General features: G+C 35.2%; 1 protein-coding gene across 16 annotated transcripts in view; it reads left to right on the forward strand.

The window, feature by feature from the left end:
- Nucleotides 1–15,639, forward strand: part of LOC126759799 (neurobeachin) — a 624,909-nt gene that overhangs the window by 580,192 nt on the left and 29,078 nt on the right. For 14 of the 16 annotated variants that reach the window (XM_050474910.1, XM_050474912.1, XM_050474911.1 and 11 more), the window contains 2 exons: nt 670–817; nt 3,246–4,520. In XM_050474910.1, the coding sequence (XP_050330867.1) occupies nt 670–817; nt 3,246–4,520 (1,423 nt within the window). The remainder of the gene's footprint in view (nt 1–669; nt 818–3,245; nt 4,521–15,639) is intronic. The other 2 variants (XM_050474906.1, XM_050474918.1) reach the window with 2 other exon arrangements.

The raw sequence follows: 15,639 nt of genomic DNA on the forward strand, positions 1-15,639 counted from the left end.
TGGCAGTCCTAACACAATAGAGCCATAGACCAGCCGTATAACCTAACCTAACTTCTTTGTTCGCGCAAAATTATCACCTGTTCGTTTGAACATAACGCATAGTTATTAATCCTAGCCAACGTAAATGAGTATCTGTAGTTGAGATGTGAAGTCAATGCGTTCAAACCCAATCTACTCAGCCAAAACCTCACTTACTTCTAGCCATGCAACCAAACTGTTTAGAAACTTCATATCTTCAACTTTTCATTAGATACTATAGATGACGTATAGGTACACCTCTCGTTAGATTGATATTTTTCGCGGAAATCTTTGATGAGATGTTATTTTGCAGTTCTAGTAATCGACTTAAAACATACAGGTCTTGGCATTAGGAGTCCTTTCCAAACTTGCTCGGTAGATTTGACTTTGTACTTGAACCCAAAATCATAGAGAAGTTATTTCTAAAATGTGTCTTCAGTTTAGTTATATTTATTTCATCCTAATACCATTCACATGCCTAGATAAGAAATATGTATGATTGATGGATGATGTGTCAGCAACATACTAAAGTTGCTGACTTATTTCAAATCTGGCTCTCTTTTTCTTAAAACAATCCTTACTTTATGCACCCATTATTATGGTGTTATTATTATTACTTTTTTTTTTTAACAAAAACTCAACTTTTTCTAGGAGGAAACGAAGCAAGCGCAGTTCCTCTCGCTCGCCATCGTCTATTTCATTTCCGTGCTAATGGTGTCCAAGTATCGTGATATACTCGAGCCGCCCGCGGAACCGCAAATACAACGGCAATCGCCCGTGATGCAACGCACTGCAGCCGGTAAGTGTTGCCAGCTAATTTGTTGATTACTGCTTTGTACTACTTTAATTTTTACCGTTATTTCATTATTTACGTTTACTTTCACTTTGCGGTTAGTTCGTTTCGTTGTTTGAGTTTGAGTTTGTTTTGTTCGTTTACTTTCTTATACGAATGCACCGAAATTTCAATCACATTTTATAAACATAACTAGTATATATTTCTTTCAATTACTCGAAATGAATTATTTATATTGCTGAATTGAAAGTTTTCGTAACTCGATTGTTCTCCAACTAACAAACAAAACAAAAACAAAAAAAAAGAAAAAAAATAAATATTGTTGGTAGTGATTTTTTTCTACTAATCCAAAGCAACAACTACACACACAATTTCGAAACCTTATTTACGACTTTATTTCGAGGGGGTAGCTATAGTACGTATTTTAAGTTGAAAGTTAGTACATTTCATTTACTGTACATACATTAGTGAACAGCGTTTTTTAAAGCATATATTTCAACATATTATTTGTTCATTATATTTTAGGTATTTTTTAGGTTAGTTATATTATATTATTTATTTTAGGTTTTATTTAATTTATTGAATTTATATTGTAAGCATTTTAACAATTTTGTGAAAAGTGTTACCCTCTTCAATGTATTGGTCGTCAATTTTAGTTTCTGTTTGTATTGACCGAGACCTTTTTTTTAACCACCCAGGCTGATCGTTGTTTCCATTACTCAAAGCTCGTGCCAGAAATTGTATATTTTTATACTCAATCAAATTGTATCAATTTAATATAATTTTTTTTATTTTTTTTAATTAAATTTTTTTTTTTTTTTTATTTTTTTTTTAATTTTTTTAATTTTTTTTACATTCTTTTTTTATTTTTATTTTTTTTTTGGTTCTTTTAAAATTTTTTTTTTTATGGTTTTTTTTTAATTTTTTTTTTCCTCCAAGCATTCAATATTGTTTTCAATATTTGACAGCCAGTATTGCTAATCGTTATATCCCAAATGTTTTTTCTCTCTTTCTCTTTTTCTTTGTACTTTATTTCACGCTGCTTTGTTCGGATTTTTGTAATTTTAAAACAAACGATGCATTCAAATAATAACAATGTCATATTTGGTGCGATGATTTTCGAAATTAATTTGAATAATGTGCCACCGCATCTCAACTAATACCAAAAAAATAAAAATAATTTATTATGCGATGACCATTTGATCGATTTTATGAATTGTTATTCGTAAAATCCACTTTTTTTTAAATAAATGTGTATGAAACATTATATGTATATTTATTGAAAAATATTTATTGTACTGTGGTCGTTATTATTTCCATTGTGTTTCACATTTGTCTGTCCATTTCGCAAATATTGTAAATTGTGTCGGTTTGTAATTGTATTCCTGCAAATTTATGTGTACTTAATAACTTAAATTATTTGCTCACAAAAAATGCGAATTTTGTGTAATTCAACTACCATTTACATCAAATTCTGCAATTTTTTCTTACAATCTCACCATTACCGTTTCCATTTTATATTAATGTGGCGTTTATATATCACTACCATATTCATTAATGATATCATTGCCACACTCGCTGCCAATATTACAACTACTACCATTACATTACCAAATTTCACTCGCATTACCTCAACAATTGTCATATGCATTACTAAAATCATTACAATTACTTTGATTACAATCAATTACACTACGAACATTATAAAATTTACAAAAACAAAAAAATATTTTTTTTCTAATATTAAAAATACATTTCGCTGTAAAAATCATTGTCGTTATAATTCAAATACATTACTATAACTACAATTATTACTATAAACCCCTTAAATTTGACAATATCATTACATTTGTTTAAATATTTACATAACTTTGAAAAAATTACACTTTCGATTACATTAACATAATAATTACTATTAAAATTATCAACATTGCCATTAAATTTATAATTCTCATTACCATTACATTACTATTATCAACATTACCATTAAATTTATAATTATCATTACCATTATCATTACAATTACCAACATTACCAATAAATTTATAATTCTCATTACCATTACATTACTATTATCAACATTACCATTAAATTCATAATTTTCATTACCATTACCATTACAATTACCAACATTACCATTAAATTTATAATTCTCATTACTATTATCAACATTACCTTTAAATTTAAAATTATCATTACCATTTACATTACCATTACAATTACCATTACTGATTACTTCGTTCAACGCGCGTCAAAACCCAAAAAAATTGTTAAACGCCGACTGTCTACTACCGTTACCAAAAAATCTTCACCATTTTTTAATTACCACTTTCTTAAATTTAAAAAAAAATATATATTCGTGTGATATTTCGTCGTTTATTTTACACACCCTCGTCGCTCCTTTGCTATCCCCACCTTGCGCCGTGGTAATTAGAACCCTCAGGTCGTCCGCTCTTTCCCCAGTGGTCGCACCATGTCTATCCACAATTCCTGCCGAACAATTCTCATCAAAATCATATGCCCACGGCTACATCGACGACATCGAATAATATGCAACAGCAGCAGCAACAACAAGCACAAACATCGCATCAACATTACTATCAGCAGCAACAAATGACATCACCGCCACACCAACCGCAACAACAGCAACATCTTGCGCAGCAGCACAATTACAGCCATCATTATACCGCATTGCAACAGCAACAACAACACCAACACACAGCTTACTACAGCGAACAGCAGCAGCAGCAACAACAGCAACAACAGCTGCACAATCACGCAATGAGCGGCGGCAGCAGTAACAGCAGCAGCAATTACGCTGGCAATATATCACCGCCGTTGGCCACACAGTCAACAAGTTCCTCGGCCTCATCGTCGGCCACCTCACAGCCGGCCTCCTCGTCGTCGTTGTCGAGCTTGGCCTCACAGCCTGGTGCGGCGGCGGTAACGCGTCATCACCAGCAACAACAACAACAACAACATCAGCATGCCGCGCATCACACACACACTGTCGCACACCAGCACCAGCGGCATGCACCGAAACACCACTACCACCACCAGCAGCAACAGCAACAACAACAGCAGCAACAACAACAAATGCCACAGCAACAATTTCAGCAACATTACGGTATGATGAATGGCATTGGTAATCAAATGGTAAACGGTGTTAGTGGTGGTGCCGTTGGCGTTGGTGGTAGCAAGACAGCGCAACAAAATGCCACAATGCCGGCCAACAGCCATCAGCAGCAGCATTACGTTGGCAATGCTGGCGATATGAACGGCAGTGCCTACCACCAATATATGCGTCCAAGTGGCGCCATGATGAATGGCGGTGGCGTCGGTGGTGGCAGTGGTGTGCCGCATCCGAACGGCATCACCGTCGATTATCACACACATGCACATGCCACCGGTGTTGGTGGGCCAGTGAATGGTGCCGCCAATAATAATAGTAGTCTTCTACTAAGCAATAACAACAATTGCAACAACAACGGCATGCGCGGCAATGCATTGCGCGATGCGAGCACAGGCAGCGGTGGCCATATGTTGGGCGGCGCTGGTGTTGGTATTGGTGTTAGTGTTGGCGTTGGTGGTGTGGGTATTTCAACTAGCGCGGGCAGCGGCGTTGTTAGCGGCGCTGCAACATTGCCATACAAGAATAATGGTTTGAATAACAATTACCGTTACAATGGACGCGCCAATATGGGAACAGGTACTACCTAACAACCAAGCAATTCAATAGCCAAGAGCAAGTGTCTACATAATTGTATTTCATTCTCACAAGTTGTTTTGAAACCTTAGATTTTCTTTAGTCTCTTCCGTAATAGAGCGCTGTGAAGGGCTCAGTATCGGGTTTTGAAATATATTGGTAGGAAGCGGCTTAATTAATTTTTGAAAATTTTGACTACTTTTGAACACATGTTGGATTCTCTAGACACTTCTTATCTCCAGTTTAGTACAGAAAAACTCATAACTTATGTTTGTGGAAACTTAATCCTGCCATAAGTTCTGTTACAAGTTCTGGTTCAAATAATCACATTTTACTTGCACACAACCCCGCCAATGATTGGGTCACGATCAATAGCCAGACATTTTGGGACTCTTCCAATTTCATGGTATGGTATGGTATTGAACACGCCATCTGCTCCAACTCTGATAACATACAAATCTGGACTTCCAGAGGGTCAACCAACTGCAGCTATGAAATCAGAAGTATTACTTTTAGGCCACTGCTGGTTGGTTTTTGGCTTGTATGCTGGCGCAGACTAGTGCTGAATGATCCATTGCTCTCCATCGAAGAGAGTATAATATTCTTTTTTCACTAAAATTCTCGGCCTTAATTCAAATCTAATACCATGAACTCATTTCGTTGTTGAGATAGAGCCTAGAAAGACTTTGGCCCTCATATCCTCAGTTATCCATGTGAACCAGCGTGAATAGAAGCTAATGCTTTGAAGACGCTTTGTCAAAACATGAGTTCTAAATATAGAGAGTTGTCTTGTTGTACAAAGGCTTACCCTTAGCAGTCCAAGTACTGTAGAATCATAGGCTAGTCATAGAACCTAACCTAACTTTCGTAATTTTGTACGAGAAATATTAACGCTTTCCGTATTCTTTCCGACATTCCAGTTGTTGTTCTGCTGTGTTGATAGGCCTTGACCGGATAAAAAATCCGGGTCCGATCAGGTTACGTAGACCCGACTTTCGAGGTCGTACATTCCTCGCAGTCATTAAACCTAGGCAGCATAAAATTAGTATATGCGTGCTCACTGAAACCGACTTATACAACATTCCTTTCCTCCAATCAACCTGTTCGGAAAACTCATTTTTAGAAAACTTATTTGCGAAAATCCCCTAAAACAGATTCTGATTTCAGCCATTACGAGTCGACTTAAAAGAGGAACAGGAAATTTTTAGATACGTCTTATAGCCTTGACAGACGGCAGCGTTAATCCGGATTAACTGCGCACTTAATCAGATCCAAATTTGTAGATGACAGACGGCAGCTATGCGAGTTTGAAACTCTCATAAACAGCTCATTGTCCTTTTTATAATATTTTTAATGAAAATTGATAGAAGATAAACATTACGGTTGTTAGCCGGCCAATTTTTACCAAACCATTTTTTATTACAAAAGCATATCAACACATTATTTTTAAAACTGCATCATAACATAGAAGTTTTATTGATATTATATGGAGAATTTGATAAACAGCTGTCAGGGTTGCTTGTATTTCTTTCACAATAGATGAAAATTGGCCATTTTTAACAATGTTGCCAACGAAAATCTCACAAACTCCCTAAAATTTTGAGAGTTATTTTTGGATTCAGCAACGGAGTTAGCTGTGGTAACTCCTGAATTTATCCCGAAAAATGCAATTAATCTGGTTTAACGCTGCCGTCTGTCAATGCTATTACTCTGTTCGCAAAAATCACAAAATCTCGAACTGTAATCTAAGTAGGATTGCATTTCTGAAATGTATTCAACTTCTTGTAACACAACAAAGTGAAAGGATCCTGATTTCAAAGACAACCGAAAAATATATAATATTCTTTAAGTTATTGAAGAAAGAAATACTAATCGGTCAGTGTCTGTTGGCGACAGACGACCACTGAATGACGCTGACAGATCGAGAAGACTGCAAGAAATGTCTAGAGTAGGGCGCCAGGGCAACAAAGGAGCATCTCTTGTGCACTTGTCCCGCAAAACTACGCTGTAAGCATCTGGGATCGCCACGGTATGATGCACTGAAGGATGTATCGATAGTGAGGCCACAGAGTCTGTTAAAATTCGCGTCAAGCGCAGAACTACTCCTCGTAGGCCTAGTAACTGGTCCATCTCAGGTAACACAAAGGACCAAAACTGGTCTATGGGTGGCTCACTGGCCAACCAGATCAACCCAACGTAGCTTATTCATCATCAATAAAAAATTTCATTAAGTTTAAAAGAATTTTTTCGAAACTCTACAACTATTAAATAATTTCCAAAGCCAAAATTTATAATTAATAACCAGCGGCCAAACATTAACAAAGTACCAAACCGATACTGAGCAGATTCCAAGCGCATTTAGCATATAATTTACAAACATATGTCTGTATGTAACTTATTGAAACGAATAGCTGTAGCGTCATCTCCTCACGAATGGCATTACTTTCTAGCCGTTTAATCCTTCTACATTATATAATACGAGCATATAAAACTAAAAAACTTTATAGACACATATACATGTACATGTGTGTGTATTAGTGTATGTAAGTGTATGTTGAATTGATTTTGTAACTACATTGAATAAGTCGTTTACCGTTTCTCATCCATTTGTTTTTGTGCGCTGTTTGGAAATAGTTTTTTTCGTTTTGTTTTTCAAATTCGCTCTGTTTTCGAATTTGTTGTTTTACTTTAGCGTATTTTTGTTGTTTGTTCATTTCATTCTCTTCGTTTGCGTGATAGCGTTGTTAAGCGTTGTACTTGCCACTCAATCAAATGTTGTTTCGTGTTGTCGATTGCGGCTTGTGTGTGGTGGCATTTTAATCAATTTATTTCAACGCCAACTTAAAATGCCCGAAGTCTCTAAATTAATTTGTTTTAACTTGCTATCTCCCTGTTTTTTCTTGTGTTCTTTTTTTCATTTGGTGCTAACGAAATGACCGTTTTCCGTTAGAATTGGTGGTTGAAATCCATTAATTTTCCACACCGTCAGTTGCGGTTTTGTTTCATTATTTCGTTTTCTTGTGTGTTTTCACTACTTTCTGCGTCTAATTCTTTTTTTCTTACTATTTGCCTTCGTTTCTCAATTTGCTTTTCTGTTTCTTTGCGCATTTAAGTTCGATTTCTCTTTTGCGTTTCGAGAAAGCTACCTTCTTGCCTCCATTATCATCGGCACCGTCACGTCACAGCCAATTGCATTTTTCTATTTTCCGCACAAACCACAAGCTCGAGCACAACAACGCTGCATTTTTGGGCAACAAAAGCAAAAATGAAAAAAATAAAAAAACTAATTGCATTGCATGTCAATTTACTTTTATGCACGACTGTTCATTAAATTTAGTTACGAATTATATTTCACTTGAGTTCTTCGTATTTTTTGTTGCAATATCGAGAATGACAATTAATTTTATTGAAATAAGTTTCTAGCAAAGTATTAAAGTATTTTAGTGGGTCGTATTCGCCTGCTCTTATTGCTAAATAATATTTATAAATTTAAATGAAGGAAAACATTCTGTAAAAAGAAATTATATATGTATATGTATAACGCTTCGACGACGTATGTTGAAAAAATAGCGAGAATTTTTTATTTTGGAAAAAAAATTTATTCATTCGTCTATATTAATGTTTATCGCCTTCGAAATATTCCCCACTTATGGCAGCGCTTCTTGCAATCGTCGAAACACCTCTAAAACTAGATTTTTGGGTTAGCCTTAAGCTTTTCCAGCGATTTCAACTTTTCTGGTCTCTTTAAGTTTTTTTTTTTTTTTTTGAAATAGGAAAAAGTCTCACGAAGCCATGTCTGGCAAATATGGAGGCTGAGACATTGTTACAAAATTATTTTTGTCCAAGAATTCACGAACAAGCAAAAAAGTGTGAACTTTTAACAATTAAAATCGAATTTGGCAATTGGATTTTCCATACCCGCGATATTTTAAAATTCTCGTTATTTTCTAAGCTCAGTTCGTAAATGTCTGGTTTTACCTCTCTCGCTAAAATATTGAAACTGTCTCCATTTATATAATGCAATACTATTATTGACACCATTAAGGTATTAATGATCTATGTATATTGACAGAAAGAGGATTGCTTTTGTTATCGAATTGCTGCCAATTGTGCTGTTTCTAAATGGTGATTCATTTCGAGGTTCCCAACTTTTTTAAAGAAGTGTTTTTTCTTTATTATCTAATTTAATGTACAATGTTTATTATCGTTCGAAAAAACATCGTTTGGGATTTTTTTTTTTTTGTTTTTTAAGATTATCACTTTCAAATGTTGGCCGTGGCCACGTCTCAGATGCTCCATCCATTGAGTCCAATTTTCCATGAATCGTTTGAGCAAATCAACTGGGAACTGGCCAATGACAAGCGAGCTGCTTTGCTCCAGGGCCTGAATCGAAACGCGATTGTCCGTATAGACTACTATAGACTGTATACTTTTCATATTCCCAAAAAAACAGCCTAACGGTGTCTTATCGCACGATCTTGGTGGCTAATCGCCCGTCCAAAACGTGAAATTTCTGCTCACCGAAGTGTTCTTTCAATAAATTCATTGAAGTATACGATGTGTAGAAAGTGGCGCCGCCTTATTGAAACGATTTCACGTTCGATGAAAATCCGAAACATTTTTAGATTATTGCTCAGCCCAATTTACGAACATACGTCGATTCTGGTGGTCAAGCGGCATCAGTTCTTGAGACGTCACAGAGATGCCCAATGCTTGAGAACGACGTGTAAGACTAATTTGGGTCTTCTTCAATTGATGCGCTAGCGGCAGAAATATTCTCGACACTACGTGCACTTTTTTGTCTCACTGGCACGGAAACATTTTGTACTGTGCCTGTGGATTCAAATTTTTCCACTAGACGCTCAATTGTTGATGCCAGGACGATTACAAAAGAGCCATAAATTGGACGTAGCGCTCTTAAAGTTGAAGCCACTGACTCCGAATTTCAGTAGTAAATTTTAAAAATTTCGACTCGTTCTTGGATCGTATATCTTTCCATGATAAAATGCAAACCTTCTTCTTCTTCTTAATTGGCGTAGACACCGCTTACGCAATTATAGCCGAACCTTACTGAAGGGAAATGTCAATAGAATGGGAAAAAATATGGCGTCATTTGCTGTCCCTATGGGTCCACTTTTGTAATGTTCCTATTGAAATACCCTATATAATATTATATTTGATATATAATAGAATTATAGTCAATAATAATGTTATTTATGACGTTACTATAATTTCCGTTTATAGCTATGCTGGTGATGAACTAGATCTTCTATTTTTGGTTAGCGCCGACAAGTAGAGGGACATACAAGTTTTAACCAACTACGAAAGACAGATAGGATTATTTAAGAGCAAAAAGAACTTCACTAGCCTGTCGTGGCTTGACTTCTATTAAAAAAGACAATGTCTATGTTGACCGAAAATTGAGATTGAGTGCAGAATCTGCGTATGGTAGTGCGAATTTCTAACCACTGCATTTGTTTAGTCGTTACTTTGACTTCTAAAATAGGCTTATTTTAGAGGAACGGCACCAATTAGACCAAGAACATATAATACGCTTGTTGTAAGTTGTTTATCCTGTCAGCCGGAATGGTGCTTAGTATATGTAACGAGATTCTTTGTAACCAAAAGAGTATTTCACGAAACGGATTTTTGAATTTAAGCAACAGATAAACAGGGACCCAAATCTGTAGAAGTTCAAAGTCCCGTTGGTGATGACCATAGTTTCATTGCTTTGGCAATATGTCTCTTTCCTTTTCGCGATCTGTAGACAATGTTTCTCTTTTCATCGAAAGAAAGTTTATGGCACTCAAAGGAAGATTTATAAAGCTCGATAATTATCACCTGTTTTGCTTTAATCCAAAAAAATATGATCAAACAGCTACCCAGCTGTAACCCATTAAAATATTAATATTCATATATAAAATTTAATTAAAAGCCATAAATTGCTGAAATAATTACGTTGTGCAAACTTGCGCGCCCAATTATGTTCATAATTTTATAACAATATTTGCACTATCCTTAAGCAGTCTTTCAAAGGGACTTGCTGGGTGGTCAAACGATTCAGAGTTGCGCACAGCCATCCGCTGGCGAGCGTGCCACACCAGTGCGTACGCTTATAGTTTTATTATGTAAGCCATGAAATTTCTAAGACGCAGCGGTATTATTTACAAATGCTTGTGCGTGTGCCTGCTTATGTGTGCTTTCACATTGAAGTGTCAGATGCAACACTGCGCGCAATTTGCTGAGTGTTGAAATTTAGTTGAGTACATAAACGCATTGACTTGAAAGTGCTGATGACAGCAGCGCTTTGCAAGAGTTTGTGGTGCACCTCGAGCATGTGTGAGTGTCAGTGTAAGTGAGTGGTGCATGCAACATGTCCAAGCATTTTAACAATATTTGTCGCTGCAAGTATTAAAGATGCAAATTCCAATTTACTACCCGAAAGCTGCACACGCATTCCATACGCATGTACATATGTATATCTATGTTTATATGTTTTGGTAATGTCACATTGAGACGGCATGGGGCAGACCTCATAAACTCGAAATTGAAATTGTCTGCTCAACTCAACTCGGGGTTTGGGTGTTGGGGTGTTTGTGCGTTCTTTGCCAATGAAGGTGTGCAGCGGACAAGTAAAACTTTTAGGGAACATTCATACATTATTTGTATGGTGTCCAAATTTATAATATATCTAGTATAAGATGCAGATTACTAAGGAATTTTCGACTGCAATATAAATACACCTCCTAATAAAAGTATGGAAAAGTTTTAACATGTTATAAAATAAATAAACTACTAACATTATTTGAAAATGCAATGTGTAAGTTAAACAAATACAAAAATGTTTTTCGATATGGAAATTATCGATAACACATATTCGATAAAATGGTAAAAGTTTTTATGGAAACGCAAAATACGTTTTATAACAAAAATATATTTATATCGATATAAAAAATAATCGATAACACATACTCGGAATCATCTGAACACGAAAATGGAAACTTGTTATGAAATCACAAAAAATGTAGAAAACATAAAAAAATATTTTTATCGATATCAATATTATCGATAACTCAAACTCGAAAGCATCTACACATGAAAATGAAAAGTCGTTTTAGATGTACTGAAGCGACAACCTAATTTGCGTAATAAATACAAATTTTATCGATAACAATATTATCGATAACACGAACTCGGGACCATCTGAACACGAAAAAGGGAAGGTTCTTACAAACTAATAAAAACGGTAGCCTTAGGAAACGTTACAAAAGTTTTTTCATCGATATCAATACCATCGATTGCACAAACTCGATAGCATTTTAACAGGAAAATAGAAAGTTGTTTTGAAATTAATAAAGTGACAGCTTAATTTACGTAATAAATATATCTTTTATCGAAGTCAAAATTATCGATACCACGTATTCGCGAACATCTACACCCTAAGTAGACGATTTATATGTACGAAAAAGTGTCAGTCTAGTGTTTTGAAATTACTACATAAGTGAATAATTTATGTTATAAAAAAATCTTTATCTATATAAATATTATCGATAACCAAGCTTCGGGAACATCTCAACCCTAATAAGATGGTTCTTATGAAACCGAATATGTGGCAGCCTGATTTACGTAATAAAAAATATTTCTATCGATATTTGTATTATCGATAACATGAACTCGAGTGCATTTAAGCACGAAAACGTGGGGTTCTTATGAAATCGCGAAAGTGGCAAAGTAACTTTTGTAGGAAATAATAGTTTTATCGATAACATTAATATCTACATATAACAAGTACGAAAGCAACTAAACCCAAAGGCGATGGTTCATATGAAATCACAAAAAAACTGGCTTAAGTTATGTAGCAAAATAAATGCATATCGATAACAACATTATCGACAACAAGTGTTCGGAATCATCTAAAAATTAAAATACTATATAAGATTTTTGAAAATTAAAACGAATATGCAAAAGAGGTAGTCAGGAGCAAAGTTTATAGTACTTTTCACTAAAAGTTTCAGAAAATTTACTAAACAGAAAATTATTACTTCTAAAGAAACACTTCCAATGAATGCCACAATAATTTATTATGGCAATACTGATTCTAATTACGGACCAAATCCAACAGTGAGCACATTTTTATACCTCAACCTTTTCATCACAGCTTACAAATACGAGAAATAGCAACGGCAAACTTCATTAATTGGTCTGGCAACCACATATTGTAACAACAACAATTACAAATTCAGTCCAAGCACATGTTTAGCAACTCTAATTTAGTGCCTAGTTTAGTATTACGATGCTTAATACATCTGTTTATGACATATTTGCCTAGAGTAAATAAAATAATGGCAACCAAACTTTCTCGGCGCCAACTCAAATCTGCCTAAAGTTTCGACCCTCCAACTTTGAGTACTTTTATTGCTTGTTTTGTTCACCAGGAAAAAACTGAAAAAAGTGTCATAATTTATTTTCGGAAAATTATTGCCTTTTGGATACATTACTATTTACATAGTCGTACACCCGCAAGCGTAACCCCCCAACTGATAGGCAACCGAATAAAAATGCTAGCCAACAACAACAACAAGCGCAATAATACAATAAGTCCTCATTTGAATAAATCACAAAAGTACAAAAATAACAAAAACACAATGAAAAACTCGCTTTTATAGCGCTTGTTAAATAAATTTCGCAGACAAATTTGCGCAGCCACAATAAATTCTATGGTAATATACTCATATCCACTTGTGGTCGTTGCCGGTGCGACCGGCGGTGGTGGCGTCGCCTAAAGAAAAGTCGCTAAAAGTGGCATTTTGGGAGATTTTCGTGGTCATTAGCAAGCCAAAAATAGTGCTTGAGCCCGTAAAAGAGAGCTTTGCATAAATTATATATATGGTATGCCCCAAAAAATTAAAAAAATTAAAAACGCAACAAAAAAAAGAAATCGATATCAAAAACGTTTCTTAGAAAGCATAATAATACTCATACCTTTCTTTTTTGGTTATTGTGCTACAAATTAAAAATAATGATTGGTATCCTGTTACAAGCAATAAAAAAAAAACAGAAAGTTTTCCACAAATATATATGTATGGTGGATATAAATATATCCGAATCATTGAAAATTTGGTTGCTTTCAATTTTATTTTTATTTGTTTTTCTCTGGAAGTCCTCATAAGCAACAAAAGAAAAGTAGTTGTTGTGCTGCGAATACCTAACCTAAGTGTAGCAGATGGTAGAAGATGCATATATTTAGTGCTTTAGGTCAAAAAGAGCGTGATCATTAGTTGCTGTCATCTGACACCACCAAGCACCACCAAAATTCATTGTTTTTTTCTTTCACTCCTAAATTTCCACAATAATTTATCCAATACATCCTTATACTTTCCTATTCATCTGTTAATATATAATGCAATATAATTTGAAATATACGAAAAAGGGTTGCAACTGTTTATCTTAAGTGAAGAAGAAACGAGGATTCAAAGTTCTGCTACGAATAGCTTTAAAGACATTTAATACGTATTCAATAGTATAGGGTTGCCAAAGTGCACTTTAAAAGAGTATATGATACAAAAGAATGCGATTTGCACATTTATTAATTTAAAACTGTGTTAAAGACTAAAAAAATTTAAAATTTCATACTGGATGACAAGTGAAAATCCATTTGGCATTGCTAGAAACCCAAAATAATAATTTTGTGAATTCAGTGTAGAGAAATTTTACTACCTTATTCTAGCCTGAACAGGAAGGATGAATTTACCACGAATTTCGAAACACCCAGAAAGAAACGTGGGATTAATGTCCTTCAGAAACGGTTCTGAAATTTCGCACACGTTCTCTTCGCACCGAAAAGCTGCTAATTTGTTGGAGCCGGTTCCGGACCATTATTGTCTATAGCTGCCATACAAACGGAACGATAGGAATTAAGCCCTTGTATAGAAAACTTTTTAATTTGATGAGATATCTTCAAGAAATTTGACATGAGTTATTGTCAAAGGCAATGATACAATCTCCGCAAGCAGAGATACATATATAAAATAAATATTGGTGAAAAATTTATTTAAAAAGTTAAACTTTCTTAAAAACGCCCCTGTTATACATATATACATATTATACACATATAATGTAGTCAAAAAAGTATTTTCGTCTTCGTATCTCTAATCAAACTTCAACTTATTTTTTGTTTATATTTATAGTATAATGAACTTTAATGAACCAAATGTACCATTTCGGTCGACTACTTTTAGCCATTTTCCGCTGGAGACATTTTTCCATCAGTGTAAAACTTTTCTGGTTTCTCGGCGAAAAACTGCGACAAGTAATTTTCGCAGGCCTCTCTTGTAGCCAACGTTACTCCATTAAGGGAGTTCTGCATTGACCGAAACAAATGGTAGTCCGAAGGTATAAGGTCAGGGCTATATGGTGGATACATTGAAACTTCCCAGCCAAGCTCTTCCAGTTTTTGCCGAGTCATTTAAGATGTGTGTGGCCTAACGCGTCCTAATGGAAGACAAAGCCATCTCTGTTGATCAGTTCTGACCGTTTTTTTCGACTGCTTGCTTCTATCTCATCAGTTGTTGACAACAAAATGAATAATCAATTGTTAGACCTGGCTGGAGCAGCTCATAGTGGATGATTCCTTTCCAATCCCACCAAATACTCAGCATAACCTTTTGAGGCGTCAATCCTGGTTTTGCGACCATTTGTTGAGCTTCATCACGCTTGGATAATGATCTTTTTCGGACATTATTGTCGTATTTGATGCACTTTTCGTCCTCTGTTACCATTCGCTGAAGAAATGATTTGATTTCATTTATTTTCAGCAACGAATCGCAGATGTTAATTTGGTCCATTCAATTTTTCACAGACAATTCATGTAGTACCCAAACATCGAGCTTCTTTTGGTAGGCAGTCTTTTTTAAATGATTCAAGATCGTTTGCTGACGAATGTTAAGTTCCTTAGCGATGTCATGGCTGCTTATGTGATGGTCCTGGCCAATATTTTCCATAATTTCATCGACTTTTTCAACGATAGGTTGACCAGAGCGAGGTGCATCTTTCACATCAAAGTTTCCAGAACGAAAGCGAGCAAACCATTGTTGGATACACGAACTGATGTACAGCATCGTCT

The sequence above is a fragment of the Bactrocera neohumeralis genome, chromosome 5, assembly GCF_024586455.1.
Source record: "Bactrocera neohumeralis isolate Rockhampton chromosome 5, APGP_CSIRO_Bneo_wtdbg2-racon-allhic-juicebox.fasta_v2, whole genome shotgun sequence".
NCBI lineage: Eukaryota > Metazoa > Arthropoda > Insecta > Diptera > Tephritidae > Bactrocera > Bactrocera neohumeralis.